General features: G+C 35.3%; 1 protein-coding gene across 9 annotated transcripts in view; it reads left to right on the top strand.

The window, feature by feature from the left end:
- ZC3H13 (zinc finger CCCH-type containing 13) overlaps nucleotides 1-27,619 on the top strand; it is a 98,853-nt gene that overhangs the window by 22,565 nt on the left and 48,669 nt on the right. For all 9 annotated transcript variants that reach the window (XM_040448469.1, XM_040448468.1, XM_040448466.1 and 6 more), the window contains 4 exons: nucleotides 4,954-5,062; nucleotides 13,803-13,942; nucleotides 14,544-14,704; nucleotides 18,562-18,759. In XM_040448469.1, coding sequence (XP_040304403.1) covers nucleotides 4,954-5,062; nucleotides 13,803-13,942; nucleotides 14,544-14,704; nucleotides 18,562-18,759 — 608 coding nt within the window. The remainder of the gene's footprint in view (nucleotides 1-4,953; nucleotides 5,063-13,802; nucleotides 13,943-14,543; nucleotides 14,705-18,561; nucleotides 18,760-27,619) is intronic.

Below are 27,619 nucleotides of genomic sequence, written 5' to 3' on the forward strand. Positions count from 1 at the left end.
CCTCTTACTACAGTAAAACTAGATCCTGAATAAGTGACAACAAACACATTTTTTTTTTTTTAATTTTTTTTTCAACGTTTATTTATTTTTGGGACAGAGAGAGACAGAGCATGAACGGGGGAGGGGCAGAGAGAGAGGGAGACACAGAATCGGAAACAGGCTCCAGGCTCCGAGCCATCAGCCCAGAGCCCGACGCGGGGCTCGAACTCACGGACCGCGAGATCGTGACCTGGCTGAAGCCGGACGCTTAACCGACTGCGCCACCCAGGCGCCCCACAACAAACACATTTTAAGTGCATTGCTGCTTTCTCAAAAATGTAAAACAGCAGCAAAAACAAAGAAACAAGAACAGAAAATTAAATAGTAAATGTGAAAGCTAGTGGTGACCTTACGACTTTTACTAGTATTAGAGCAGGTCAGAGACTAAGCCTTTTTGGTCCATCTGTGGAGACAGAGTTGTTGAATTGGAAGATGGAGCTGAAAAATTTATCCAGAACACAGCACATAAATACAGGTTACAGATAATGTTGAAGAGATTCACAAGTTTGGGGGAAATACTTAGAAAGTCTAATGTACCTCTCATTGGAACTCCAGGAAAAAAATAGAATGTAGGAGAGTCAATTATTGAAAGGAGTAGTGCTGTGAATTTTCTGTAATTGAGGAGACAAAGCTACAGAAATCACAATACATATCAAATGGAATATTATTATGCAGTTGTAAAATACCAGAATCATGGAGAAAATACCAGAAACACCCCAAGAAAAAAAGGGAAAACCTCCTACAAAGAAGCAACAGAATGACATCAGTAACAGTGGAAGCCAAAAGACACTGGGATAATATTTCCAAAATGTTAAGATAAATCTGTCAACCCATAGTTATGTATCCAGCAAAACCGTTTTTCAAGAATGAAGATATAATGCAGACATTTTTAGATAAAATCGAGTGTTGGCTACTAGGAGAACTTCACTAAATAGAGAATGTCTAAAAAGATACGCATCAGGAAGGTAGTAGCAAATGATTTAGAAGGAGGGTCTGAAATGTGAATCGTAAAGGCGAACAGAGAAAATGTTTACTAGGTTGGACAGTCTGTTTTGTGTTGGCCTATGAAATCGTCGGAAGTGTGGCCTTGTACTTTGGAGAGGTGAAGCGTAGTTCCAAAAGTGTAGTGTAAATTGCTTTGCACTCACCAGAACCCATCTCATCACTTTTTCATTTTGTAGATGCATCGTGGTTTTGGGGAATTGACCCTGGTTCACTGCTGGGGCCTGATTAGTCTAATTCAGTCATAATAATCCCATTCTCTTTGCTAATTCGGTTGATTGAGGAACCAGGCCTGAGTCATTTCACCTGCGGCCATTACTTTGGTATTAGTTTTTGATTTATTGATCGGTTTGTTATTGATTTAGATGTGGTCATGTGACTGAAGTTGGCCCACTCAAACTGAAGGAATGAATTCTCATTTCGTGACTGAGGGAGAGCACACTGGGAGAACCTAGATTGCTTCTTACGGGAAAAGAAACATGCGTTAGGAAGGGCAGGGCTGTGAGAGGAACAACACAAGAAAGTTTGATGTCTAATGATTTCAGTATGTTACTACATCACCCAGCCCTGAAGTTCACCTTATTTTATGTGACTGTACTTTAAACTTACGTAGTTTGTAAGCTTATAGTACCTTGTGTAAACTCCACCCAAAACTTATCCTGCAAAATAAGTTAGACTTTATTAATGCAAGTATAATTTCAGTCCTACACCAGGAGAGGCAGAAGCCATATGCTGTGTGCTGCTGTGGCAAGACTAGATTAAGTTTAGTCTTCATGTTTTATTGAATTATATTGGCAGATTGACGTGCCCAGGGAAAATGACAGAGTGATAAAGTGGGAAAATTCCAAAATGTTGATGTGTGATCAATGTGAAGTGTATATGGCCTTGTCTAAGAAGATGTTGAAGAGATTTAGTAACAGTGTTCAGATATTTAAAGGGCTGATGGGTGACAGATGTTTAGATTTATTTTCCCATGATCTAGAGGTCGGAACTGATTCCAATCAGAAATTCTGGAGAGGTGTAAGAGAGTTGTGATCAGTATAAGAATTTTTTGATACTTAAGAGCTGTCTGAAAATGGGGACTAAGGGGTGTAACAGTGAAGAGAGATCAGTGGTGACCTAGGGAGTAAATATTTTTCCTTCTATTCATCTACTAAGACTTCCATAGCTATATGATATTTAAGAGATTTCCTACATAGGGCAGGAGAAGGTTGGATTATGTTATTTACAGAGACTCCGAACATTTTATGACTTTAGTTGCTAATCAAATTATTGTAATACTGGTTTTCAACTTTTTTTAGCCTCAGAGCTTTTTTTTAAATCAAATTCTTGGCACTGCCTCTTTACTATCTAAAAGTAAAATTCATGGGGTGCCTGGGTGGCTCAGTTAAGCATGCGACTTCGGCTTAGGTCCTGATCTTGTGGTTTGTGAGTTCGAGCCCCGCATCAGAACTCAGCTGACAACTCAGAGCCGGGAACCTGCTTCGGATTCTGTCTCCCTCTCTCTCTGCCTCTCCCCTGCTCACACTCTGTCTCTGTCTCGCAAAAATGAAAAACCTTAAAATTTAAAAAGATCTTAAAAAATAAAATTCATAATGAATATTACCTATCCATACATATAATGTTTATGGAATAAATGTGAATGTACTGTAAACTAAAAATAAAATGAAAATAATTTAAAGTAAAAGCCTGCAATCATTTATTGCATTTCTGAAATGTAAGAAATTTTTAATACCAGCTTTTCTAAGTGAGGCATAGATTTGTTTGACAGCAAAACCTAATTTTAATTGACATGAAGCTAATTATAGTCTTTATACAATTGGCGATTTCATGTTTTGCTATAAAAATATTAGTATGTTTGAGCACAGGTTGCTGCTGTAGACCCTGTTGGTGTTGTTACTTAGCATACTTTGAAGTCCAAAAAAAATTCTGAATTCTTAAAATACCTCATCCCAAGTGTACTGGCTGAAATGCTTTAGTTCATTAACAAGTATTTCAACATGTACATGTTCTGGGATGACTAATTTAGAATACATAATAAAGTAATCAAACGGCTGCATATCTTTTTAAAAAATGTTTTTAATATTTATTTTTGAGAGGAGGGGAGGAGGGGCAGAGAGAGAGAGGGAGAGAGAGGATCCAGAGTGGGTTCTGTGCTGATAGCAGAGACCCTGATGCTGGGCTCTAACTCTGAACCGTGAGATCATGACCTGAGCCAAAGTCATGAGATCATGACCTGATGCCTAACCGACTGAGCCACCCAGCCCTCCCCCCACCCCCAGCTGCACATCTAATTAATATGTTTGCATTTAAAAGAAATAAGGTGACAAGCTACTCTGTCGTATTAAAAAAACAATAGCAATTCAAAAATTACATAATTTATTTATATAGGGTGAATATTGGAAATATTTATGTTATTAATGATATTTATTGAGATGATTGCATTTTTAGTTCTAAATCTGTTAAAAATGCTTTGCTACACACTTACAGGTTATTTTATTTTGCAGTATCAACTACTACTTCTCTGAAATCCTTTTCAACTAAATTAGTAGTTGGGTATTACATGCTACTTTAAGTAGAAAACTATATTTTTCAATAATTTGGGGACAACTTCCTATAAAAGTTTTTTGATATAAATTGTACTGATGTAAGATTATAGTTAATTTAATCCATAGAACACTAAAAAGTTACATGGGATATAGAATAGTTCCTCCTTGATAATCCATGGAATATATTTTAAGAATAAAAATAATTGTGTCCCTTTTTTTCCTTTTGTCTTATATATAAATAGGAGTTAGTCTGTCCTTCCTTCCTTCCTTCCCCTCCCTTCATACCTTCCTCCCTCCTAGTATTTTTCTATGGCTGGTTGCACTCTTGTAGAACCTTTTCTAATATTTTTGTCAGCCTTTATTTTCATACCATATGTGTCATTTAGCAAGTGATACACCATGACTTTGTACCTAAATATGTAAAATTTAGGGCAATTATAATATATACTAGATTTTTTTAAAAAAAGATTTCAGAGAGAAATTAATTTGTGTTGTAAGCAGCGCCATTTTATGTTTGGTAATGCCCAGAAAGAACTTTCAGCAATTAATGTCCTTGAGTTTTAGTTTCTTACATAGTCAGGATTTAGAGTGTTAATAAAAGTGAGATACTGTGGTAGGAAGGTTAACAATTCTACAACCCTGGTTATTTTCTTACCACGTAGTAAAATGTTGTTTGGAGTCTTTATCTTATATAGTTATTAAATTTTACAAGCTGAAATCGCCCTGTTCTGTTTGTAGGATACTGTTACACCTGGAATAAAATGTAAATTTTTGTGTTTTTAACTATAGTATAAGGACTAATTTTCTAACCATTTTAGCCACCATTTTGATTTCATCAAAATAGGGGAACATCTTTTTAAAAAAGCATTTGTAAAATTACCAAATGAGTTTGGATTTAATCTTTAAGTGTGCAGGAAAATGCTGTTACATTAAGTGTATGATAAGTTTTAGATCAGTATTTCTGAGTCTACTGTGAAAAATGTAGCCATTTTTAGTCATTTTTTAATATAGTCACTTAAAAATCCTTTTGTTTCTTTTTATCCATTTTAAACTGTCTTTTCCCCCTAGAAACTTAGAAGTAGAAACTTGGTATGTTTTAGACTATCCAGTGCTTATTAAATATTTGCATTGTATATTTTAAAATCTTATTCCTTACTTTTACCAAGTTGCTGTTTGATAAAATACAGTGTTTTCATTATGGTGCTACACTAGAACTTGTCGCTTCTACTTAGTGGATAAGTGATTATTTGCTAAATCAATTCTTTAAGAAACAAAGATGAAGCTAGAAATATTCTGTATTACAGTAACTATTTCATAATTTTTAAAAAATATGGTAATCTGTATGTATATATATACTTTTTAGAAAGAATCTTCGAGAGGGAGACATAGGGAAAAGGAAGACATTAAAATCACTAAGGAGAGAACTCCCGAAAGTGAAGAAGAAAATGTAGAATGGGAAACTAATAGAGATGGTGAGTGCAAGAATCTTTGTTTATATAGTCAAGCTATTGATTATTCACTTTGTACACTTTTTGGGTTTCAAAACACTTTTCAACTGTTATCTCCTCGTTTCAGAATCATCTTACTGCCGTCTTTCCACTTTAATGAGCCGTAATACAGAAAATAGCATGTGGTAGCGGAACAAAGTCAGAGAAGGCTATTCTCACTGCATTTTTCAACTTCCCCATCCTCCCCCCCCCAGAACTTCATTGAGCAGCATCACAGTTCTTTGAAATTATATTACTTTTCTAAGTGTTTTTAGGCCCTTAAAAAATTAAGGGTTAATTAAAAAAAAATTAAGTTAAAAAATTAAGTTAAAAAATTATGTCTAAATTTTTTTTTAGTGTTTATTTTTGAGAGCACAAGCAGGGGAGGGACGGCGAGGCGGGGACAGAGGATCCGAAGCAGACTCTGTGCTGACAGCAGCGAGTCCCATGTGGGACTTTAACTCACGAGCCGTGAGATCGTGACCTCAGCCGAAGTCAGACACTCAACCGAGCCCCCCCTAGTGCCCCTAAATTTTGTTTGTATTACATAAAATATTAAAATAAGATTTTTAAATCTTAAAGATCTGGGAAAATTATTTCCAAGAAATTGTAGACTTTCACCTTTCAGAAGAAATCCAATTCACATACTAATTGAGACCAGGGATTTGTTCATGAGTAATAGCAAAATCATCTTTGCATCATTTAACAAGTTAGCATTTGTTTTTCATACCATGAATGTTCTTTTTCACTTTTATGACCTTCTGAAGGTGAGCAGTAGAGCCTCACACTACCAAATAGAGAAAGGAAAGTCACATTTATTGAATGCTTTGGGTGTGCTGGGCATTTCAGTATCATTTATGTAATTACCTCATTAATTCAGTAGCTTTGTTACTCTACTTACACATGACAAAACTAAAGAATGTAAGAATTTAAGCAAGTTCCTCAGCAGTAAACTGAAAACTTAGACCAAGAGTTAAAAAAATTATAGTTTGTAGGCCAGCCACCTGTGTTTGCAAGTAAAGTTTTATTGGAACACAACCAGTCCTATTTGGTTACGTATTTCCTGTGGCTGCTTTTGACCTACCACGGATGAGTCGAGTACTTACGAGAGCCGACAGTCTGTAAGCCTAAAATATTTACTATTACATTGAAGAACAGTCTCTAAAGAGATCTATTCTGAGACTTCAAAAGTATGCTAAATGCCTCTCCTGTAATTTGAACATCAGTATTTTTTTAGGAAATCCATTCCTCTTCTGGGCAGTGTTGTCTACTTAACACTTACTCCTAAGAGCAGATAGGGAATTTCCTTATGATTAGTTTATTGGGATTTCATAAGTCAATGTAATACCTCTTACAAAATAGTAGTAGAAGCAGCTATAATGTCTCATTGTAGGTGACTAAATAGTTCATATATTGAAATAAAATACTATAAATCTTGACTGTTTGAGGTTGGATAGCGAACTTTGCCTAACTATGAAGGGATTAGCTAAACACACTCAGCATTCTTTTCATTTTAATTACTTTCAGATAAGAAATATTCTGAAATATACTAGATACCCCTTAATCTTTAAAAATAAAAATTTCTCTATTCCCATTTAAAAGCCTAAGAAGAGTTTCCTCCTTGTCTTCATAGTAGCTATTTCAGACTCTCTCCTCAGATCTCCCCGTGGACCCTTCGTATCTCCTGTCTGCTGTTTACTACACAGAGATGATGCAACTCACCATCTAGTAACTCCCTCAACTTCCTGCTACCACACTTACAAGCTGGTCTTCTTTTCCCCACCTGAACTTTATTCTTTCTCTTTTGTTCTTTGTAAGAAGCCTCCCTCTTGCTATATAAGGTTATCTACTCCTGTGTCCTGAATCTGATTTCCTCCCCCTTCTGCAATCTTGTTCATTTGTTATACATTCTCTTTTACATCTTTAACATCCATCTGGACACTCCTTCTCTTCTCCCCGCATGACTTTTACCCATCACCCGGCTTATCCCCACTTTACAACTAAATTTGTGAAGTAACTCTCTGCCTTACTGTCTCTACTTTTTTCACCTCATACTTGCTCAGTTTTCTGACCCATGTCTTCAGTAAAATGGCTTTTCAAGGTCACTGATGACCTCCTCTTTGCTAAATAAATAGAGACATACTTGTCTCTCTCTCTTTTTTTTTAATTGTTTATTTATTTTTGAGAGAGAGAGAGAGAGAGAGAGAGAGAGACAGAGAGAGAGTGAGACACAGAATCCAAATCAGGCTCCAGGCTCTCAGCTGTCAGCAGACAGCCATATACAGGGTTACAACCCATGAACTGTGAAATCATGACCTGAGCCAAACTGTGACTGAGCTACCAAGGCACCCTGATACTTGTCTCTATTCTGTAATCTTTCTGCAGCATTCGAGAGCCTTTTTGAAATACTTTGTCCTTGGATTTCATCTATCACTCTTCAGTTTTTCTGTCTTCCTTTGAAGCCCTCCAGTCTTGAACGGAGGCTCCTTGTGTTTTATCTATCCCTTAAATGTTGATTCCCAAGGTTTTGCTCTAGGCTCATCTTTAAAAAAACTAAAGTGATTTTACTATACAAAAATCATTTAAAAGGTGAGTAGATGCCTTTTATAATAGTTTTACATATAAAATCTACACATGGCTATTACAGTTTTCTCTTGATTTGAACTCACAGGTTTTGATATTTTGTCTCTATGGATTAAAACATGTTTGGAAGAATATTGAAGCATGGATATAGTCATCTCAATCCCCAGATAATGACACTGAACCAATTTAATAGACTTTCTACGTTTTAAATCTAACGTGAATAGCAGTTTTAGCTAGACTCGGAAGAAATTGCTTTGTATTAGTATTTCTCAAACTTTTTGGTCTCATGACACTTGTCACTTTTTTTAAGGATCCCAAACAGCTTTTGACTTAGTGGGTTATTTGTTTTAATTCTTGCCATATTAGAAACTGAATCTGAGAAATTTTTTAAATACTTATTTATGAATTTATTGAACAGTGAAAATAATAAGCCCAGCATATACTTTTATAGAAAATAGATTGGTTTTGGAAACTAAAAATAAAATCACAAGGAGGGGGCAGTGTTTTACATGTTTTTGTAAATCTTTTTAACATCTGGCTTAGTTGAAGACATCTAGATTTTTATGTCTGGTTCCGCATTCAATCTGTTAATGGTATTGCGTATCATGTGACTTGTGGAAAACCCCGCTGTATACCCAGGAGAGAATAGTAGACCAGCCACCCAAGTAATGTAGTATTGTAGAAATATTTTTGATCTTCTGAAACTCCAAGAACTGTTTTGGAGATCCCAAGGAGTCCTCAGACCCCTCTTTGAGAACCACTTGTTTCTAGAAGTGGCTTCTGCTTTCAGTTGTTTTCCCTTTGCCTAGCCACCTCTTCTCAATTTTAATTTTTCCTTCCAGATGAAGTCATCCTTTCAGGGCATCATTAGCATCTGTGTGTTAATGAATGCAGTATCTGGAGCTCTCAGTTGAGGCATCTGTCAGCTGGATCTCTCTATCTGAGTTCCCTAAGACTACCACTTTCTACTGGGTCCCCCAAAGCCTGGGAGTTATTATTTGATATTTCTTCCCCTCACCCTAGATGTTTACAGAGTTCTGACAGTTCTGCCTACCTTTCAGAACCACCTGTTTTTCTAAATGACTACTAATATTTTAGTTAAGGTATTTGTTTACTGCGTACAAATATATTTTACCACAATAGCCTCCTAACCTCATGCCTTGAAGTTATTAATCTTGTCTTCTAATTCATTCTCCACTTGAAAGCCAGAATAATCTTAAAAGAATTTTTTTTAACTGAAGTGTAGTATACATTCAGAAGAGTGCATGATTCATGTGTGCAACTCACTGAATTTTCAGACAGAACAAACTTGTATAATCTGTACCCAAGTCAATAAATAGAAAATTAATAGGATCCCATAAACCCCTTTGTGCTCCCTTTCCAGTCACTAACTCCCAACCCTCACCTCCCACAGATAACTACTACCCTGATTTCTACCACCATTGATTAGTTTTGTCTGTTTGTGAGCTCTGTATAAATGGAATATATAGCAGTACTCTTTTTATGTTTAGCTTCCTTTGCTTACAGTATATTTTGAGATTAACCGTATTATTTATTGCACATAGTTGTAGTTTATTATTATAGCTGTATAGAATTTCATTGTATGAATATGTCATAATTTATCCATTCTAATGGTGCTAAACATTTGAATAATTTCTAATTTTGAACAGTTATGAGTAGGGTGCTGTTACTGTTCTTAATCATATCTTTTACTAAACTTGTACCCATGTCTCTTCATCTTATGCCTGGAAATTGGATTGCTAGATCATGGAGTTTGCATATGTTCATCTTTGGTAGATAATGTCAAATTAAAAATGATTATTTTTCATATGGTACTTTTTATCTTTTTCATCTTAGCCATTCTGGAGGTGTGTGGTATCTTACTGTGGTTCTAGTGTGCATTTCCCTAATGACTAATAAAGTTGACAACTTTTTCACGTTTATTGACCACTGTACAATCTATTTTGTAAACTGTGTGTTCCAGACTTGCCTATTGTATTGCATTACCTGTTTTCTTAATTGTTTAGAATTCTTTATATACTTTGGATATAAGATCTTTTATCAGATATACGTATTGTGAATATCTTCTTCCACTCTCTGAGTTCCAGAATGCTCTTTTGAAAGAAAAAATGTCTTCATTCCTCTGCATAAAATTTGGATTTCCCGGGGTGCCTGGCTGGCTCAGTTGGTTAAGCGTCCGACTTAGGCTTGGGTCACGATCTCATGGTACATGAGTTTGAGCCCTGCCCTGGGCTCTGTGCTGACAGCTCAGAGCCTGGAGCCTGCTATGGATTCCATGTCTCCCTCTCTCTCTCTGCCCCTCCCCCACTCATGCTCTGTCTCTCAAAAATAAGCAAACATTAAAAAAGAAAAAAGCAAATAAAATTTGGATTTCCCATTGCCTTCAGGAACCAAGTACAAATTCTTACTGTACAGAACTTTTCATTATCTGGTTGCTGCCTGTATTTCCAACTCCTTACCCCCAAGTCTGTTTTTTAATTGGTTCCTTAAACTTCGTCTTATTTGTTTACCATACTGACTAGTGCAGTAACATAAAAAGGAAAAGTGTCATTGCAGTAGAAGAGGAAATAAATGAACGTATTTGGTAATCTTATAGGTGGGTACATTCTCCTGAAGTAAGGCATAAAACCCAGAAGCCTTATTTGAGTACATAAAGATTTAAATTTTCTGTGTAACTAAACTACAGTTTAATAATTAAGAAGTAGATCACCAAAAGGACATATTTACCTTGTATAACATGTATAAGCACATGGTAAAAGTACTATATAAACATATAATGAGCTCCACAAATAAAAGGAAAATACAGTCCAGTTGATAAATGGGCAAAAAAAATTAAATAGGTAATTCATAGAGGAAATAGAAATGGTCAGTTGGTACTCGGGCTCACTACAGAAGGAAGTCAAGGAAAATAAAAAGGTAGCATTTTTTATCCATCAAATTGACAGAAATGAAAAATATAAACGTTAGAAATGGGAGTTTCTGTTGGTAAAAGCTGTTTTGAGGTGTAGTTTGGTAATATTAAAAATAAAGTTACACTTCTCTTTGATCCAGCAACTCTGTAGCTTACGAAATCTGTTCTAGGGGCACCTGGATGCCTCAGTTGGTTAAGCATCTGACTCTTGATTTTGGCTTGGGTCATGATCAGTACATGACCGTTCAAGTACCCCATCGGGCTCTGTGCGCTGATAGCATTGGGCGTACTTGGGATTCTCTCCCTCTCTCACTGCCCCTCACCTGCTCACTATTCTTTCACTAGCTTACTCTCTCTCAAAATAAATAAACATTAAAAAAAAAAAAATCTGCCCTAAAGAAATACTTTGCACTTGTGAACCAAGGAAGGTGTCAGAATGTCCATTGAAGTCTTGTTTATAGAGCAAAATATTAAAAACAATGTGTATCAGAAGGAAACTGGTTCACTAAATTACAATGTGTTCATATTATGAAATGCTTTTCAGATGTTAAAATGGTTCCTCTTTGTATGATGTAGAAAGGTATTTCTATAGGGCATTGTGTGTAGTTTTAGTCCCATTATTTTAAAGAGCATAAATATAAAGGTTTATTTTTATGCATACAACACTAAACTAGTAACATTGTTATCACTGGAGTAAGGTAGCAGTGGGAGGAGTGTAATGGAATTTCTCCATTCACCCTGTGTACTTAAGAATTAACACTTTTAGTAGTGAGAATGTATATATTAAAGACAGAAGCAAATACTCAACTGTTAATCCATATATGTATACCTTGTATATTTCTATGATTATTTGCATAAAACAGATTACTAGAAGTAAAATTGTTTTATTAAAGGGTATTAATGTTCTTAAGGCTTTTACCCACATTGCCTAATTACTTTCCAAGATAGATGTCCCAGTGTCCTAGTTTGCATTGTTAACCTTCAAAGAGTGAACATACCTTTTATCTATACCTTTGCTAATACCTAATACTATAATTAGAAAAAAGTACCTCTTTAATACATGAAAAAGGCATATTTAGGTACCATTTGCATTTCCTTCTTTTTGTGAATTGCCTGTTCATGTCCTTGCATTCTCCTTTCAATCAGTAAGAACTCTGTATGTATGAGGAATGTCAACCTTATGTATTGTATTTTTGTATTCTATATTTTTAAAAATAGCTGCCTTGTAAAATATGCCATTCTAATTGTATTTAATATTTTTCTAATGACTTAGACTAATCATCTATCTATATGAATCAGTTTTTATTAGGCAGTTATAATGATAACCTCAAAGTATGAGACACATTTTCTAAATTTATTAAATGCTTTCAGACTTCTTTTTTTTTGTCAGGTTGCATCATGTCTGTTTTGTATTTCATCTCCTTATAGGCTAGGAAGACATCTTCCTTTTGTTTATAATAACTATGCATAAAATAAGAATAAATCGTATCTGAGTAAAGACTAGAGAGCTTTTCCTCTGAGCAAAATATATTATAGTACATTGACTCTGACATATATTTTAACTCTTCAGGCTTACCCCTTTGGTAGGATAGCTGGGGATTGAAGGACTGAAAGCCAACTTTTCATTTCTTACCTGTGTTCTATATTGGTGATATTTCCAGGTAGTAGTTTTTAGAGGGGTGCAGGGTATTAATTGATAATACCATTAAAAACACTATAAATCATTCTTCACAATTAATTACTCTTCCCTTTGTTTTATACATACTTAGTATTTAGCTATGGAATTTTATCTGCTAGCAATTTAAGAATACTGTCAAACTGAATCTTTGAACCCTATTATTCATTGATACACAGTGTCTCAGAGTACAAAATAGTATACAGATAGCCATTATTTATTTAATTAAATTCAGTATTTCCAATAATTTTATCTAGTAAATATAGTTCTTAAATATAGTAAATTATATCTAGTAAATACAGTCCTTAAATATTTAGTAATTGCTTTCTGACTGAAAAATGTGATTTAGTCTATTTTATATATTTACTGAAAAATTGTCATAATCTTCCAATATAAGATGAGCAATCAATTTAGTTACACAGATAGAGGATATGTAGTTACCCTCTCTGTTCCCAAGCAAATAAATGGAGAGTTGGAATTATAATGTATTTGATCTGTACACGACAATGATGTTCATTTTCTTGTGTTTTCGACAAATAGGACTATTTATCGTCGTCGTTTTTTAGTTCTTCATTTTATTTCTTTACCCCAGGTTAAGGAATGGTGATCTTCAGTGCTAAAAGTTAGAAAAGTTAGAAAAGGCACCTCAGTTTGTTATCAGTGTAGCCCAACATTGTCATGTGTTAGGATAAGAGTCACTGAAATTCCTTCCTCTAGGCTCTTTGACATTTATATATAACAAATGAGGGTGAGAGGCTGGGTGACAGTGCCAGTAGCCCCCAAAAACTTCTGCATGTTGCGAAGGAATAGCTCTGCACATCATTCTTTCTTTTTCTTTCCTGGTTTTTTTTTTTTTTTTTCCTTAACAAGTCTTTATATTTTTTCCACTGAAAAAAATGAATGGAAATAGAGACATCGTACCACATCTGTTGAGGAGATGGACAGTTCTGATCTAAGGAACTATCACAAATTGCTTATAATGGAAAAGTTACAGATCTTTCGGATGTTAGCTCATGTACACATTAGTGTTAAAATTACCAAACTTTAGTTTTAGATACAAATCAGTTGTGTCACTAATAAAAAAGAAATATGGAAGCAATGTAGGACACCTAATGCTACCTTCATTTAATACTGATGAATCTTTAAGAAAGTCAAGGACATAATGAAATCATATATACAGCCTGAAATACTGAAGGCTTTGGTATTTTTAATACTTAGAATTTACATGTGAGTTTTTTAACGGTAAAATTGTGAAATCCCATCTCCTAACCAAAAACCCAACTGCCAGACAACCCAAAATCACTTTAAGAAAACCCAAGTGTCTTAAAAATGTTTGGCGTTTCATAAGGAAATCAGCCATACTGATTTTAACCCTTTATAGAAACAGTGTATATTTTTTATCTTTCAGAAGTATGTTATTCTAATGAAAGACCACCATTTTAATTTGCATAAGAAATTAGTTGAAAAAATTTCTCTAATTTTTGGTGTAGATAATTTTGATAGTTTCTGACAAGTAATGGAATTTTGTCTTAAAGATTCTGACAATGGAGATATTAATTATGATTATGTTCATGAGTTGTCGTTGGAAATGAAGCGTCAGAAGATACAGAGGGAATTAATGAAGCTCGAACAAGAAAACATGGACAAAAGAGAAGAAATTATTATTAAAAAGGAGGTATGCTATTGAAATACATGTTAGCAATTAATATCAACATGGGTATTGATCAGAGAACTCATTAGCCATTTGTTGTGTCTTAAATTGTATCAGGATGTTGATAAGTTGATCACGTTACTGTAAATCAACTACATGTTAATATTCACATTACTCTATTAGATAAATAGGAAATATTTTTGCTTTTGGACAGGTGAAAAAACTAAGGTTGTGCTGCGTAGATTCACCGGCTAATGTTAAATGGGATTTGAATCTATGTATGTCTGTTTCTTAGGCCTAAGCTATGTCTAGAATACTTGTTTATTTTTTAAAGAGTAGGGGTACAATTTATTGGAATGTAATTTGTGATTTTTCTGAGGAGATTTTGAAATTGTATAATTTTGGTTTGCTTTGTTAATAATAGTGTTATGCTAGGGCAGGTAATTGTAATTAGCATACTGGTTAAAAGCGCATGTTTAGAAGTCAGACTAACACTTGGTGGCTATAACAGCACTTAATATTTCATTTGAATTTTGGTATGATTTAGAAACACCTGCTTTGTTATCTGATTATAACACCCATGATTGAAGGAGTTTCTGATTGATCTACTGAATTCTTTTAAAAGGTTTCACCAGAAGTGATTCGATCAAAATTATCTCCATCTCCTTCTCTAAGAAAGTCAAGCAAATCTCCAAAGCGAAAGTCAAGCCCTAAATCGTCATCTTCAGCAAGCAAGAAAGACAGGAAGGCAACTGCAGTATCCTCACCCTTGTTGGACCAGCAGAGGTCAGTAGGGTGGTAAATAACGCCAGAATGAAATAGCTTTTTCTGAAGTGATACCCAAAATCTGAAGTGATACTCAGAAGAATTAGTAGATTACAGAAGAATCCTTGTAATACATTCAGTATTTAATGTAAGTTTTTTTCTTCTAAAATAAAGGTATGACCATATGATTTCACTCATATGTGGAATTTAACAAACAAAACAGAGGAACATATGGGGGGTGGGGATGAGAGAGAGAAGGAAACAAACCAGAAGAAGAGACTTTTAAAGAGAGAGAACAAACTGAGGGTTGATGGAGGGATGTGGGTAGGGGATGGGTTAATCGGGTGATGGGTATCAAGGAGGGCCCTTGTTGTGATGCGCACTGGGTGTTACATGTAAGTGATGAATCCCTGATTGCTACTCCTGAAACTAGTATTGGGTTGTGTGTTAACAGAATTTAAATAAAAATTTGAAAAGAAAATAAAGGTACGAAATGTTTCTGTTTAAAAGAAAATTGATAGAGAACAATAAAACAAATGTCTGTGTCCCATCTGCTGTCCTTCAGAGCTTTTTTTTTTTTTTTTTTAAATCATAACACACCTATGTATTTTCTCTCCTTCCCTCTTGAATTTGTTTTTGGTACTTGAGCATGTGTGTTTATACTTTCATGTGTATTATTTTTATCTACTTAGTCGTAGTACTTCTATATTAAAGCTTTGCTTCTGCAACTTTCTTTTTCACTTAACATTTTTTATATTTGTATTGATCTATGTAGCCTTTTGTCATTTGAGTATACTATGTGTTTACTTTTCTGTTGTTGAACTTATAAGTTGTTTTCAGTTTTTCACTGTTACAAATTATACACAGTGAACATTTTTCTTGTCTCCTTGTGCACATGGTCATGAGATTAGATTCTTAGTTTATACTAAGCAGTATGAATATATTATTTAGAATTACTGCAATAGCCAGTTGAAATAAAAGCAGAAATGAGTAAATATTACATTGAGGGACTAAGAATAAGACAGAAGACATTTTTCTATTTAATGTCACTCTGTACTATTTAAATTTTTTTTTTTTAACGTTTATTTATTTTTGAGACAGAGACAGAGCATGAACAGGGGAGGATCAGAGAGAGAGGGAGACACAAAATCTGAAGCAGGCTCCAGGCTCTGAGCGGTCAGCACAGAGCCCGACGTGGGGCTCAAACTCACGGACCGTGAGATCATGACCCGAGCCGAAGTCGGACACTTAACCGACTGAGCCACCCAGGCGCCCCTAAATTTTGTTTTAATGAAAGCGTATACACTAATTTTGTTCAAGGAAAAAAGCTAAACTAACCTCTTTCAACATACGACCAGTTGGCAAACTATCTGAATCCACAATGAAACTTGTATTTGTCTTCCTTCTAGTTTCTAGAGTCTTTAACCCTATTTCGGACTCCAGTTACTTTTTGCCTAGGTTATTGTATCATCCTTCTACTTTATCTAGTGTCCACTCTCCTGTGCACATAAACATTTCATTCCTCAACCCCCTGTATTCATTCATTTTACGGATGTTGTGAGAGAAATCTTGAAAGAACGATTGCAGTTAATTTACTATGCCATTGAAAAATTCTGTGGTTTTCCATTTGGTTGAATAAAATTCAGATTCTTTGTTTGTTTTAATGTTTATTCATTTGAGAGCTAGAGACAGAGTGTGAGCAGGGGAGGGGCAGAGAGAGGGAGACACAGAATCAGAAGCAGGCTTCAGGCTCTGAGCTGTCCGCACAGAGTCTGATGCAGAGAAAGAAAGGATCTAAAAATGATAGATGAAATTAATTGAACTCTGTGCCACAAGTGGGAGGTACACTCTGTGCCATTACGGAGAAATCAATTGACTTAAAAAAGGTTGAAAGATCTTGTTGCCTTTAGAATGTGCAGAACCAATTTTGACCCCTGTAGTTGGAAGGCACTTGAAAAGCCTATATTGTAACATAATTGTGATTTCCAACTACGTATAGTTTTGAAGGAAATGTGAAGAAATTCTATACCATAGTGAGTGTATTGATATAATTCTGTTGTTATAATAGCTTAGTCCCAAAATCTGAGTTCAATGCTACGGAGGTGTATTTCTCACTCAAAGCAAATCAGAGTGGGTGTTTCTGATTAACAGGTGGCTCTCTTATGCATAAAGATTCAGTAACCCAGGCTCCTTTTGAGATGGCTTCGCTTGGGTTTTGTGGACATCAAAAAAATGGAACGCCTAAAGAAAAAAAATTAATTGGAGTACTGCTCTTATTGGGCTCTACAGTTTACAATTGCCTGGAGTATGAGAATCATTTATTAGGCCTGGTAGTGGTGTACAATTCCACAAGCATTTTTTGGCCAGAACTTGGTCACTTGGCCATATCTCATTTCAAAGAAGTCTAGACAGTATAGTTACAGCAGTGTGCCCAGGACAAAATTTAGTAAACACCTAGCTAGTCTCTGTCACAGAAGTAATGTGAAAATACAGTTTGTGCCAAGAATTCCTCTATTATTTTATCTTTAAAATAATTTTTAAGTAATTTTTCTTTGGGGCGCCTGGGTGGCTCAGTCTGTTAAGCGTCCGACTTCGGCTCAGGTCATGATGTCACAGTTAGTGAGTTCAAGCCCCGCGTCAGACCCTGTGCTGACAGCTCAGAGCCTGGAGCCTGCTTCAGATTCTGTGTCTTCCTCTCTACCCCTCCCCTTCTTGCGCTCTGTCTTTCTCTCTCAAAAATGAAGAAATGTTAAAAAAAAATTTTTTTTTAAATAGTTCACAGAGTTCTGGAGGAGGTTAAAAAAAGAAAACCTAGATATATCTTCATGAAAATTTTAATTTCTAAGGAAGAATTATAATCATCCCAGCTGAAAAACTGGGTAACATGCATCGGGAAAAAAATGGACTCTACATTTTTCATCTACAACACTAAATGTTATAAGATATTCTAACAATATTTATAAAGGTCTGAGGTAAAAGGATAGTGATACCAAAATACTGTACTCAGTCAAACTATTGTGCAGGTATGAGGTAAAGACAGATAACTTTGGATACAAAAGGGTCAAAGTCACACCATTTGGATAAAATTATTTAAAGTGCTAAATTAAAGAGAATATTCTACACCCAAAAATCACTTTTAGGTAGATTAAGAGTAAAAGAATTCCCAAAAATTAGAGGACTGTTTTTGTAACCTTAGAGTTGAGAAATATTTCTTAACTCAAAGATTTAAATGAATGTTTATTAACAATGTTTAGGATTTCATTTATAGATGATATAATTTTCTGTTCCTTATAATAAAACATGGAGGCCACCTAAAAACTTACCAATCTGAAACTGTTTAGTTATGGAGCATATCTATTTGATGAAATTCAATACAATTTATAAAAATTATTACATCTATTTTTTGTTGTAGAAAGATCCCCATGCTGTGTTTAGTACAAAAAATTTTAGAAAACGTTGTAAAAAGATTGGGGGAGGGGGAAAGAGACATGGAAAAAGTGTGGGCATATATCCAAGTTGTTAACAAGGGTTATCCTTGGGTAGTGGAATTATACATGATTTTTATTTTCTTCATCTATCTTTCTATATAAGCTGAAAAAAAAAAGTTCATGAAGTTGTCCTGTGTCATTTCTTTTGTTGGAAAGAATCTTCCTATTCCACCTCTATCTTTCTCAGAAACCTTTAAAATTATGTAAGCGGCAAGTAAATTATTCGCTCATTTCTGTGTGTTGCTTTTTTTCTGGATATTGATTACTATTGCATAAGATAGTAAAAGGCAAGGCATTGGAAGGAATACTACCATTTTTAAGATGAAGAAATATCCATTTGACCTCCCAAAAGTAATTGGACCTCTAATGATAGCTTTGTGTCACCTTCAGGAATTCAAAAGGCAACCAGAGTAAAAAGAAAGGACCTCGAACACCTAGTCCACCCCCTCCTTTACAGGAAGATATTGTTCTGGGGAAAAAATATAAAGAAAAGTATAAAGTAAAAGACAGGATAGAAGAAAAACCAAGAGACGGAAAGGACAGAGGACGAGATTTTGAAAGACAAAGAGAAAAAAGAGACAAGCCAAGGTACGTACGATTGTATGTTTTCGGCACTCTTTTGTAGAATCTAAAATACTTTTCGTAAGCTTTTTAGGCATTACTGTAATAGATTTTTTTCCGTGTTTTAAAACCCTGTGTATGTGTACTTAATAATTCCCATATTGAGTTAGGGATAATTCAGTAAACGGTACCTTAAACATTTTTTTTATGATCATGAAATAATAAAATTTTCAATCTTAACCATTTTTAAGTATACAGTTTAGTAATGTTGAGTATATTCACATTGTTATGAAACAGATCTCCAGAACGTTTCATCTTGTGCATCTGAAATTCATCTGAATACCCATTTAAATGACTCCCGTTCCCCTCTAGCCCCCAGGTCCGCAGCCCCTAGTAACCACCATTCATTCTATTTTCTGTCTTTATGAATTTGACTGCTTTAGATACCTCATGTAAATGGACTCATTTTGGTTTTTTGTGACTAACTTATTTCACTTAGCATGATGTCTTTAAGCTTCATCCATGTTGTAGCATGTGACGCGATTGCCTCGCCTTTTAAAGCTGAATATATCCCATTGCCTGTATATCCAATTCTCTGTTGGACAGGTGGGTAACTTCCACCTCTTGACTGTAAATATCTTTTCAAGACCCTTCTTTTGATTCTTTGGATACGTACTCCAAAGTTGAATTGCTAAATCATATGATAGTTCTGTTTTTAATTTTTTGAGGAAATTTCATATTGTTTTCCATACCCGTTGCCCCATTTTACAACCCCACCAACAGTGTACAAGCGTTTGAGTTTTTCCACATCCTCACCAACATTTATTATTTTTTGTTTTTTGGACAGTAGCCATCCTAATAGATGTGAGGTGATACCTCATTGTGGTTTTGATTTGACATTTCACTGATGATTAGTGATGTTGAGCATCTTTTCACATATTTGTTGACCATTAGTATATCATCTTTGAAATAATGTCTATTTAATTCTCTACCCAATTTTTAATTGAGTTATTCATTTTTGTTCTTAAGTTTTAGGAATCTATTATCTATTCTGGATATTAACCTCTTACCAGATATATGATTTATGAGTATTTTCTCCTGTTTATAGGTTGCATTTTCACTCTTTTGATAACGTCTCTTGATGCACCAAAAGTTTTATGCTTGTTGTGGTCCCATTTGTCTCTTTTTGTTCTTGTTGCCTATACTTTTGGTGTCATTGCCAAGACGTTATTGCCATATCCAATGTTATAAAGATTTTCTGTTATGCTTTTGTGTTGGAGTTTTATAGTTTTACATCTTACACTTAGGTTTTTAACCCCTTTGGAGTTAATTTTTGTACATAGCGTAAGATAAGGGTCCAGCTTTGGGGCGCCTGGGTGGCTCAGTCGGTTAAGCATCCGACTTCAGCTCAGGTCATGATCTCACAGTCTGTGAGTTCGAGCCCTGCGTCGGGCTCTGTGCTGACAGCTCAGAGCCTGGAGCCTGCTTCAGATTTTGTGTCTCCCTCTCTCTCTGCCCCTCCCCTGCTCATGCTGTGTCTCTCTCTGTCTCAAAAATAAATAAAAACATTAAAAAAAAAAAAAAAAAAAAATGGGGGTACTTTTATTTTTTTTTTTTTTTTTTTGCACGTAGATAGCCAATTTTCCCAGCACTGTTTTTTGAAAAGACTGTCTTTTCCCCATTGAGTGGTCTTGGCCCCCTTGTTAGAGATCATTTGATCATATATGCAAGGATTTATTTCTGGGCCCTCTGTAGTATTTCACTAGTCTGTCTTTATGCCAGTACCACACTGTTTTGATGGCTTAGCTTTCGAATACATTTTAAAATCAGGAAATATGAGTCCTCTCACTTTGTTCTTCTATTTGAAAATTATTTTGACTTATTTACATGTCCCTTGGAATTCTGTATCAATTTTGGGATGAATTTTTATATTTCTATGAAGAATGCCATTGGGATTTTGATTGCGATTGTGTCAAATCTGTAGGACGCTTTGGAGAGTAAGGACATCTTAACAGTTTTAAGCCTTTCAGTCTGTGAGCATCTTTCCACTTATTTGTGTTTTCTTGAATTTATTTCAACGATGTTTTGTAGTTTTCAGTGTACAAGGTTTTCAACTGCTTGGTTAGATTTATTCCTAAAGTGTTAAATTCTTTTTTTATGCTACTGTAAATGGAATTGTTTTCATAATTTCTTTTTCAGATTGTTCATTGTTAGTGTATAGAAACAACTGGTTTTTGTGTGTTGATTTTGTGTCCTGCGATTTGACTGAATTTATTTGTTCTAACAGTGCGTGTGAGTGCATGCACACATGCACATAACCCGTAGGCATTTCTACGTATAAGATCCTGCCATCTTAGAATGGAGACAATTTTACCTCTTCCTTTGTAGTTTGGTTGCCTTTCATTTCTTTTTCTTGCCTATTTGCTCTGGCTAGACCTTCTAATACCATGTTGAAAAGAAATGAGAGTGGGCGTCCTTGTTCCCAATCTTAGAAGAAAAGTTTTCAGCCTTTCACCATTGAGTATGATGTTTGCTCTGGACTTTTCATAAATTGCTTTGTTAATTGAGATTGTGTTTTTCTGTTCTTAGTTTGTTAAATGTTTTTACCATGAAGAAGTGTTGAATTTTGTCAAATCTTTTTTCTATACTTATTGAGACGATCATGTGATTCCTTTAATTCTGTTACGTGGTACATAGTATATTGATTGATTGCCCTATGTTGAACCATTCTTGCATTCCAGGAACTAATCCCCCTTAGTCATGGTGTGTAATCCTTTTAATGTGTTATTCAATTCTATTTGCTAGTACTTTGATGAAGAGCTTTACATATTATTCATCAGAAATAATGGTCTGTAGTTTTCTTGTAGGGTTTTTATCTGGCTTTGCTGTCAGGGCCTCATAGAATAAGCTTGGAAGTATTCCCTCCTCGTTAGTATTTTTGGAAGAATTCCAGAGGACTAGTGTTACTCCTTTAAATGTTGATAGAATTCTTCAGTGAAGCCATGTGGTCAGGGTTTATCTTTGGGGGGAAGTTTTAGATTACTGATTTAATCTCCTTACTCATTATTGGTTTGTTCAGATTTACCATTTATTAAATGAGTCAGTCTAGGTAGGTTGTGTGTCTAGGAATTTATCTATTATTTCTAGGTTATTGGAATTTCTGGATGTACAGTTTTTCATAGTATTGTCTTATTATCTTTTTTTATTTCTGTGGCATCAGTTGTATTGACCCCACTTTCCTGATTTTAGTTATTTGAGTCTTCTTTTTTTTCTTGGTCTAGCTAAGGATTTATCAAATCTTTTTAAAAATCCAACTTAGTTTTGTTGATTATTTCTATTGTTTTTCTGTTCTCTATTTTGATCTTTGCTCTAATCTTCATTATTTTCTTCCTTCTGCCAGCTTTGGATTTAGTTTATTCTTTTTGTAGTTTTTTGAGGTGTCAAATTAGGTTGTTAATTTGAGATCTTTCTTATTTTTAATGTATACATTTATCTATGAAATTCTTTTTAGCACGGCTTTAGCTGCATCTCGTAAGTTTGGGTATGTTGTGTTTTCATTTTCATTTCTTCCAAGGTGTTTTCTAATTTCATTTGTGACATCTTTGACTCATTGATTAAGAGTCTGTTGTGTAATTTCCTTATATTTGAGGATTAAATAACATAACTCTTAAAAAATAAGCAAAGTACTCAATAAATATACTCTTTATTTTCCTACTTTAATAATAAATTGCATATGATAATATATTAAAATGCCTTTCTATTTTCAGGTTTTCACTTTGTAAAACTTGAGTTCTATTTTTCTCCCTTGTGATCAGAAAAAATACTTTGTATGATTTCAGTCTTGAATTTGTTAAGACTTGTTTCATGGCCTGAAACATGGTTTGTCCTGGAGAATGTTCCATGTACACTTGAGAGGAATGCATATTCTACTACAGTTGGGTGCAGGGTTCATATGTCTGTGAGGTCCAGTTGGTCTACATAGTGTTGTTCAAACCCTCTGTTTCCTTATTGTTCCTCTGTCACTTAATCAACATTAACTTTTTGGTGTAAATGGAATTACATAAAAGAGCCAGCCAGTGAAAGAGCTGAGACCCTTCTGAAAATCTGTGCATTTTAAACTTAATAACTGTGTCAGAATTTAGTTAAGTCACTGCATTAGTTAATTTAGATTGTATGTTTTTTAATAAATTCTTTCTCATCAGTCAGTTTTCCCTCTAATGATGGTACTTCTTAAAGATCTGTTTACAAAACTGAAAAATAAGGAATGCTTGATTTTTTTTTTTTAATTTTTTTTTTCAACGTTTATTTATTTTTGGGACAGAGAGAGACAGAGCATGAACAGGGGAGGGGCAGAGAGAGAGGGAGACACAGAATCGGAAACAGGCTCCAGGCTCCGAGCCGTCAGCCCAGAGCCCGACGTGGGGCTCGAACTCACGGACCGCGAGATCGTGACCTGGCTGAAGTCGGACGCTTAACCGACTGCGCCACCCAGGCGCCCCTAGGAATGCTTGATTTTTAAAATGCATTTATTTAATGTTACTTGGGAGCAAATTTTTTTTTGTAAAAACTGAAGGTAATATTTTTGTGGCTCATAAAAATGCTTACAGATTTAATTGGGATGCTTTCCCCCTATTCATTTTTTAAATTAGTTTTCAAATTTGTCCTTTCATGAAATTAATATTTCCTCCAGAAAAAAAAAAATGTAACTCTTTAGAGGGCTCTCAGTCTCTTTTCTTCTTGAGTTACAGCATGTTGGAGAATGCACCAGCCTTGAAATTACACAAATAGGAACTTGTATCTTGGCTCTGCCAGTTACATGATGTGAGACCCTGAATAAGTTTTCTCTGAGCCTCTCTTTCTTCAACTGTTAAACATGCCTGATATAGCCTCATAGGGTTGAGGTGAGGATGAAATGAGATAATGGTTTAAAAAATAAGCAAAGTACTTAATAAATACACTGTGTCTTCCTACTTTAATGGTAAATTACAATGTAGTGATATTTAAAAATACCTTTCCATTTGCAGGTTTTCACTTAAAAATGTAGCCATAAAGATATCCTTTTTTTTTTCCCTTCTGATGCTTATGCACCATCCTATTTAGAATCAGCTGTTAGTAATAGGGGCTTAATATGGGGGCAGGGGACTTAAGTACCTAAAGCAATAGTGTCCGAACTTGAAGTCTATCGAGAAGTATTAATACTGGGGATTTCAATCCCCAGATTTTCCTATCTAATTAGTATGGGGAGCTGCCTCGATGTCTAGATTTTTTTTTTTTAATTTTTTTTTTCAACGTTTTTTTTATTTATTTATGGGACAGAGAGAGACAGAGCATGAACGGGGGAGGGGCAGAGAGAGAGGGAGACACAGAATCCGAAACAGGCTCCAGGCTCCGAGCCATCAGCCCAGAGCCTGACGCGGGGCTCGAACTCACGGACCGTGAGATCGTGAGATCGTGACCTGGCTGAAGTCGGACGCTTAACCGACTGCGCCACCCAGGCGCCCCCAATGTCTAGATTTTTAAAAGCTCATTGAGTGATTGTAATGTTCATCAAAGTTTGGGAACATTAACTACATACATTGGAATTTATTTTCTCATTTAAAGAAATTCAGAGGAAGGCAGTCCAAGACCAATAACACTGGTCGTTCCACCAAGTCATTGGGGATCCAGGGTAGTAGCTGTCTTCCTTTTGCATGCTTCCTTTTTCAGGGTTATCCCATGATCTAATGTGACTGCTGATGACTTAGGCTTTCCATCCGTATTCCAGGCAGGAGAAAAAATGAAGGGAAGAAAGCCTTAATTTTCCTGGAAGTCCCACACACTTTCCTGTTACATCTTAATTGGCCAGAATTTAGTTTCATGGCTACATCTAGAGAGGAGGGTGTCTTAGAAATGTAATCCTTTAAACAAAAAAAAAAAAAAAAAAAAGAAAAAAAAAAAGAAATGTAATCCTTTAGCTGAGCATATGGCTGACCCAAATAAAATTGGGTTTACTAAAGAGCAAGGAGAGAATGGATTGGGATAGCTGGTTGCAGTCTCTGCTACATTCATGCGATGCCATTTCTGTTCATTGTTTTTAAGTACCATTCTTCTTAATTAAGTAGCAAGATTATTAGAGTTTTAAAAGCAGCATTACCTGACACTTTGTCTGGGGTGCCCTGTGAACTGATATTTGTAATATTATTCGGGATAAATTATCTACCTAGTAAGCAGTTAACTTAGCCTTATAAGTTCAACAAAACCCAGTCTTTTCCCAAAAAATAGATTTTGGTGATAAGCTTAGTCCTTTCCTTGTCTTGATAAGAGATCATCTTGTCGTACTTAGATGAGTCGATTTTTTTCTCTCCCATTATGGTGACTTGACTTAGAAGAACCAGAATGACCCTGTGAACTGTTGCTAGGACCTAATATCGTGTTAAATAACCCAACCGAATATCGTGTTAAATATTCTTGCTCATTTACATTTTAAGAAGTCTTTTGGAGCATCTGGGTGGCTCAGTCGGTTAAGCGTCCGACTCTTGACTTCGGCTCAGGTCATGATCTCAAAGTTCGGGAGTTCAAGCCCCACCTTAGGCTCTGTGCTGACAGAGCTCTCTCTCAAAATAAATAAGAATAAACTAAAATTAAAAAAAAAAAGTCCCAAATAACCTTGAAAAAAGAAGTCTTTATTCTTTGATGGTTCTTGGTATTCTAATTTTGTTATTTTGACCCAGAAATCTCTGAGACATGATTTTTAACGTATGTCCCTGGTACTTCACCATTGAAATGGTAACATATTTTGTATTATGAGAAACTGTGTACTACACAGGTTGATTTTTCATTTTCCAGTGTTTTGGTGGCTGTCTCCACCAGGAGCAACAAGGTATATGTAGGACTTACCTGTTACTTAGTATATAGAAAAATCTTAACTTGGTTTATTTTGTTTATCTAAAGAAACAAGGCAGCAGAGTGGGTACTGCTTTAGTGGGTACCTGAATTGCGTTGGAGTTCTGAAGCCATATATTGCAAAGTTGAGAAGGGCCATTTTGATTTAGGAGGAGTTCGTTTAATTTACAGGGGTCTTTTTTGAGGTGGGTCTATTATTTTAATATATCTCCATTACTGTGAAAAGAGAACTTATTCTCAAATGAAATATTGTATTAAGAATCTTTGTCATGCTTTCAGATTGGTGGGGTATGTAATTAAAGGTTAGCGTCTAAATTCCTTTTGGAGAAAATTGCCCTTTAAAAATAATGTAGATGGGAGCGCCTGGGTGGCTCAGTCGGTTGGGGATCTGATTTTTGCACAGGTCATGATCTCACATTCCGTGAGTTCAAGCCCCACATCTGGCTCTGCACTGACAGCTCTGAGCCTGGAGCCTGCTTCAGATTCTCTCTCCCTGTCTGCCCCTCCCCCACTCGCACTCTGTGTGTGTCTCTCTCTCTCTCTCTCTCTCTCTCTCTCTCTCTCTCTCAAAAGTAAAATAAAAACATAAAAAACATTGTTTTAAATTAACTTAGATCTTGTAATGAGCTTATTCGGAATATTCTGGTTATCAGGATGTGTTGTGCTTAAGTGAAAGTATGCTAATTTATTTATTCAGTTATTGGGTATAGGGGTAGGCATTGTTCTAAAAGTTGGTGATGCAGCAGTGAACAAAAATGTTCTCAAAAGTTTTGTTTCTACAGGTAGAAGTAATATAGTAATCACGTGTATAGAAAATAACATTTCTCTGAATATGGACATTTTTTATTTTTCCAGGTAGAACTTGGAAGGCCTACTGGGTGTAGGGGATTGCTTACATTTCTTAAGGATGGTTCCCTATTTAGTTACTAGAAGAGTATGCGTATGTGTGGGACAGGTGGTGCAACAAGACCATATGGTCCTATGACTTAAGTCCTTCTCCCTGTCTTCCGGGTCTCGTCTGAAGTCCACAACCTTCTACGTCAAGGGCTCCTAACCTGAGATCCATTGGTAGATTTTAGGGAATCTGCACATTTCTTGATTTGTGGGTATAATTTTACTGGTGTGTGTTTTGGCGAGAGGGAAAGTACCTATTCCTCCCAGAAAAATTCATGATTTTCCCCCTCTTTTTGCCACTCATCTGGCACTTGAGGATTTGAGTATCTTCCCCCCACACCTTCATTAGCCATGTCAACTGTGTTAAGAATATACTCCATTCCCAGAATATTTGTTAATTTGAACAGCACTATATTCTGTCATGTTTTGAAGAGAATAGTTTGGAGGCCATGGTTTTAGAAGAATGTTTCTAATCAGTGTCTTCCCATTTGACAGGTAGACTTTACTCAACTATGATTTATTTATGCAACATGGACTAAAACCTGAATACCACTTGTTTATCCAAAAAAAAAAAAAGCCTTCCAGGTTTTATTACTCTACTTTTAGAAAAATGTAGCAATTGCCCATTACATTTTTGTAAAATAAACTTTCCGTGACCTGCTCTGTACAGAAGATGGTAACATCTTGATTACCTGGAATTCAACTAAATCATTTTTATTCTGTAATTTGTTTTAGAAGAGGTGTAGTACACAGAAAAATTACGTTCAAATTACATATTTAGTCAGAAAATCACTTGTGAAGGGAATATTTTGTGAGTATGAATATTCCTAACCTGTAACATCTAGATAATCCTAAAGTGGATATTTACAATGATGTTTCACTGGGCTTGTAATACTTTTCCTCAGTGAAAATCCATATTCTGTATACATTGCTGAATAAGGAGAGTGAACTAAATTATTAGTGTACTTTAAGAACAAAGGCTTAAACAAGGACAAACTTTTTAGATTAGTAGTTAACCAGAGGACTTACCTAGCAATTGTATATAGCCCGTTCTGCTGGACATTTGGTTAAATATGGTTTTATTGATGGATAGTAATATGTCTTAATCAAG

This window comes from Herpailurus yagouaroundi, unplaced genomic scaffold, assembly GCF_014898765.1.
Source record: "Herpailurus yagouaroundi ecotype Mexico unplaced genomic scaffold, PumYag 197, whole genome shotgun sequence".
Taxonomy (NCBI): Eukaryota; Metazoa; Chordata; class Mammalia; order Carnivora; family Felidae; genus Herpailurus; species Herpailurus yagouaroundi.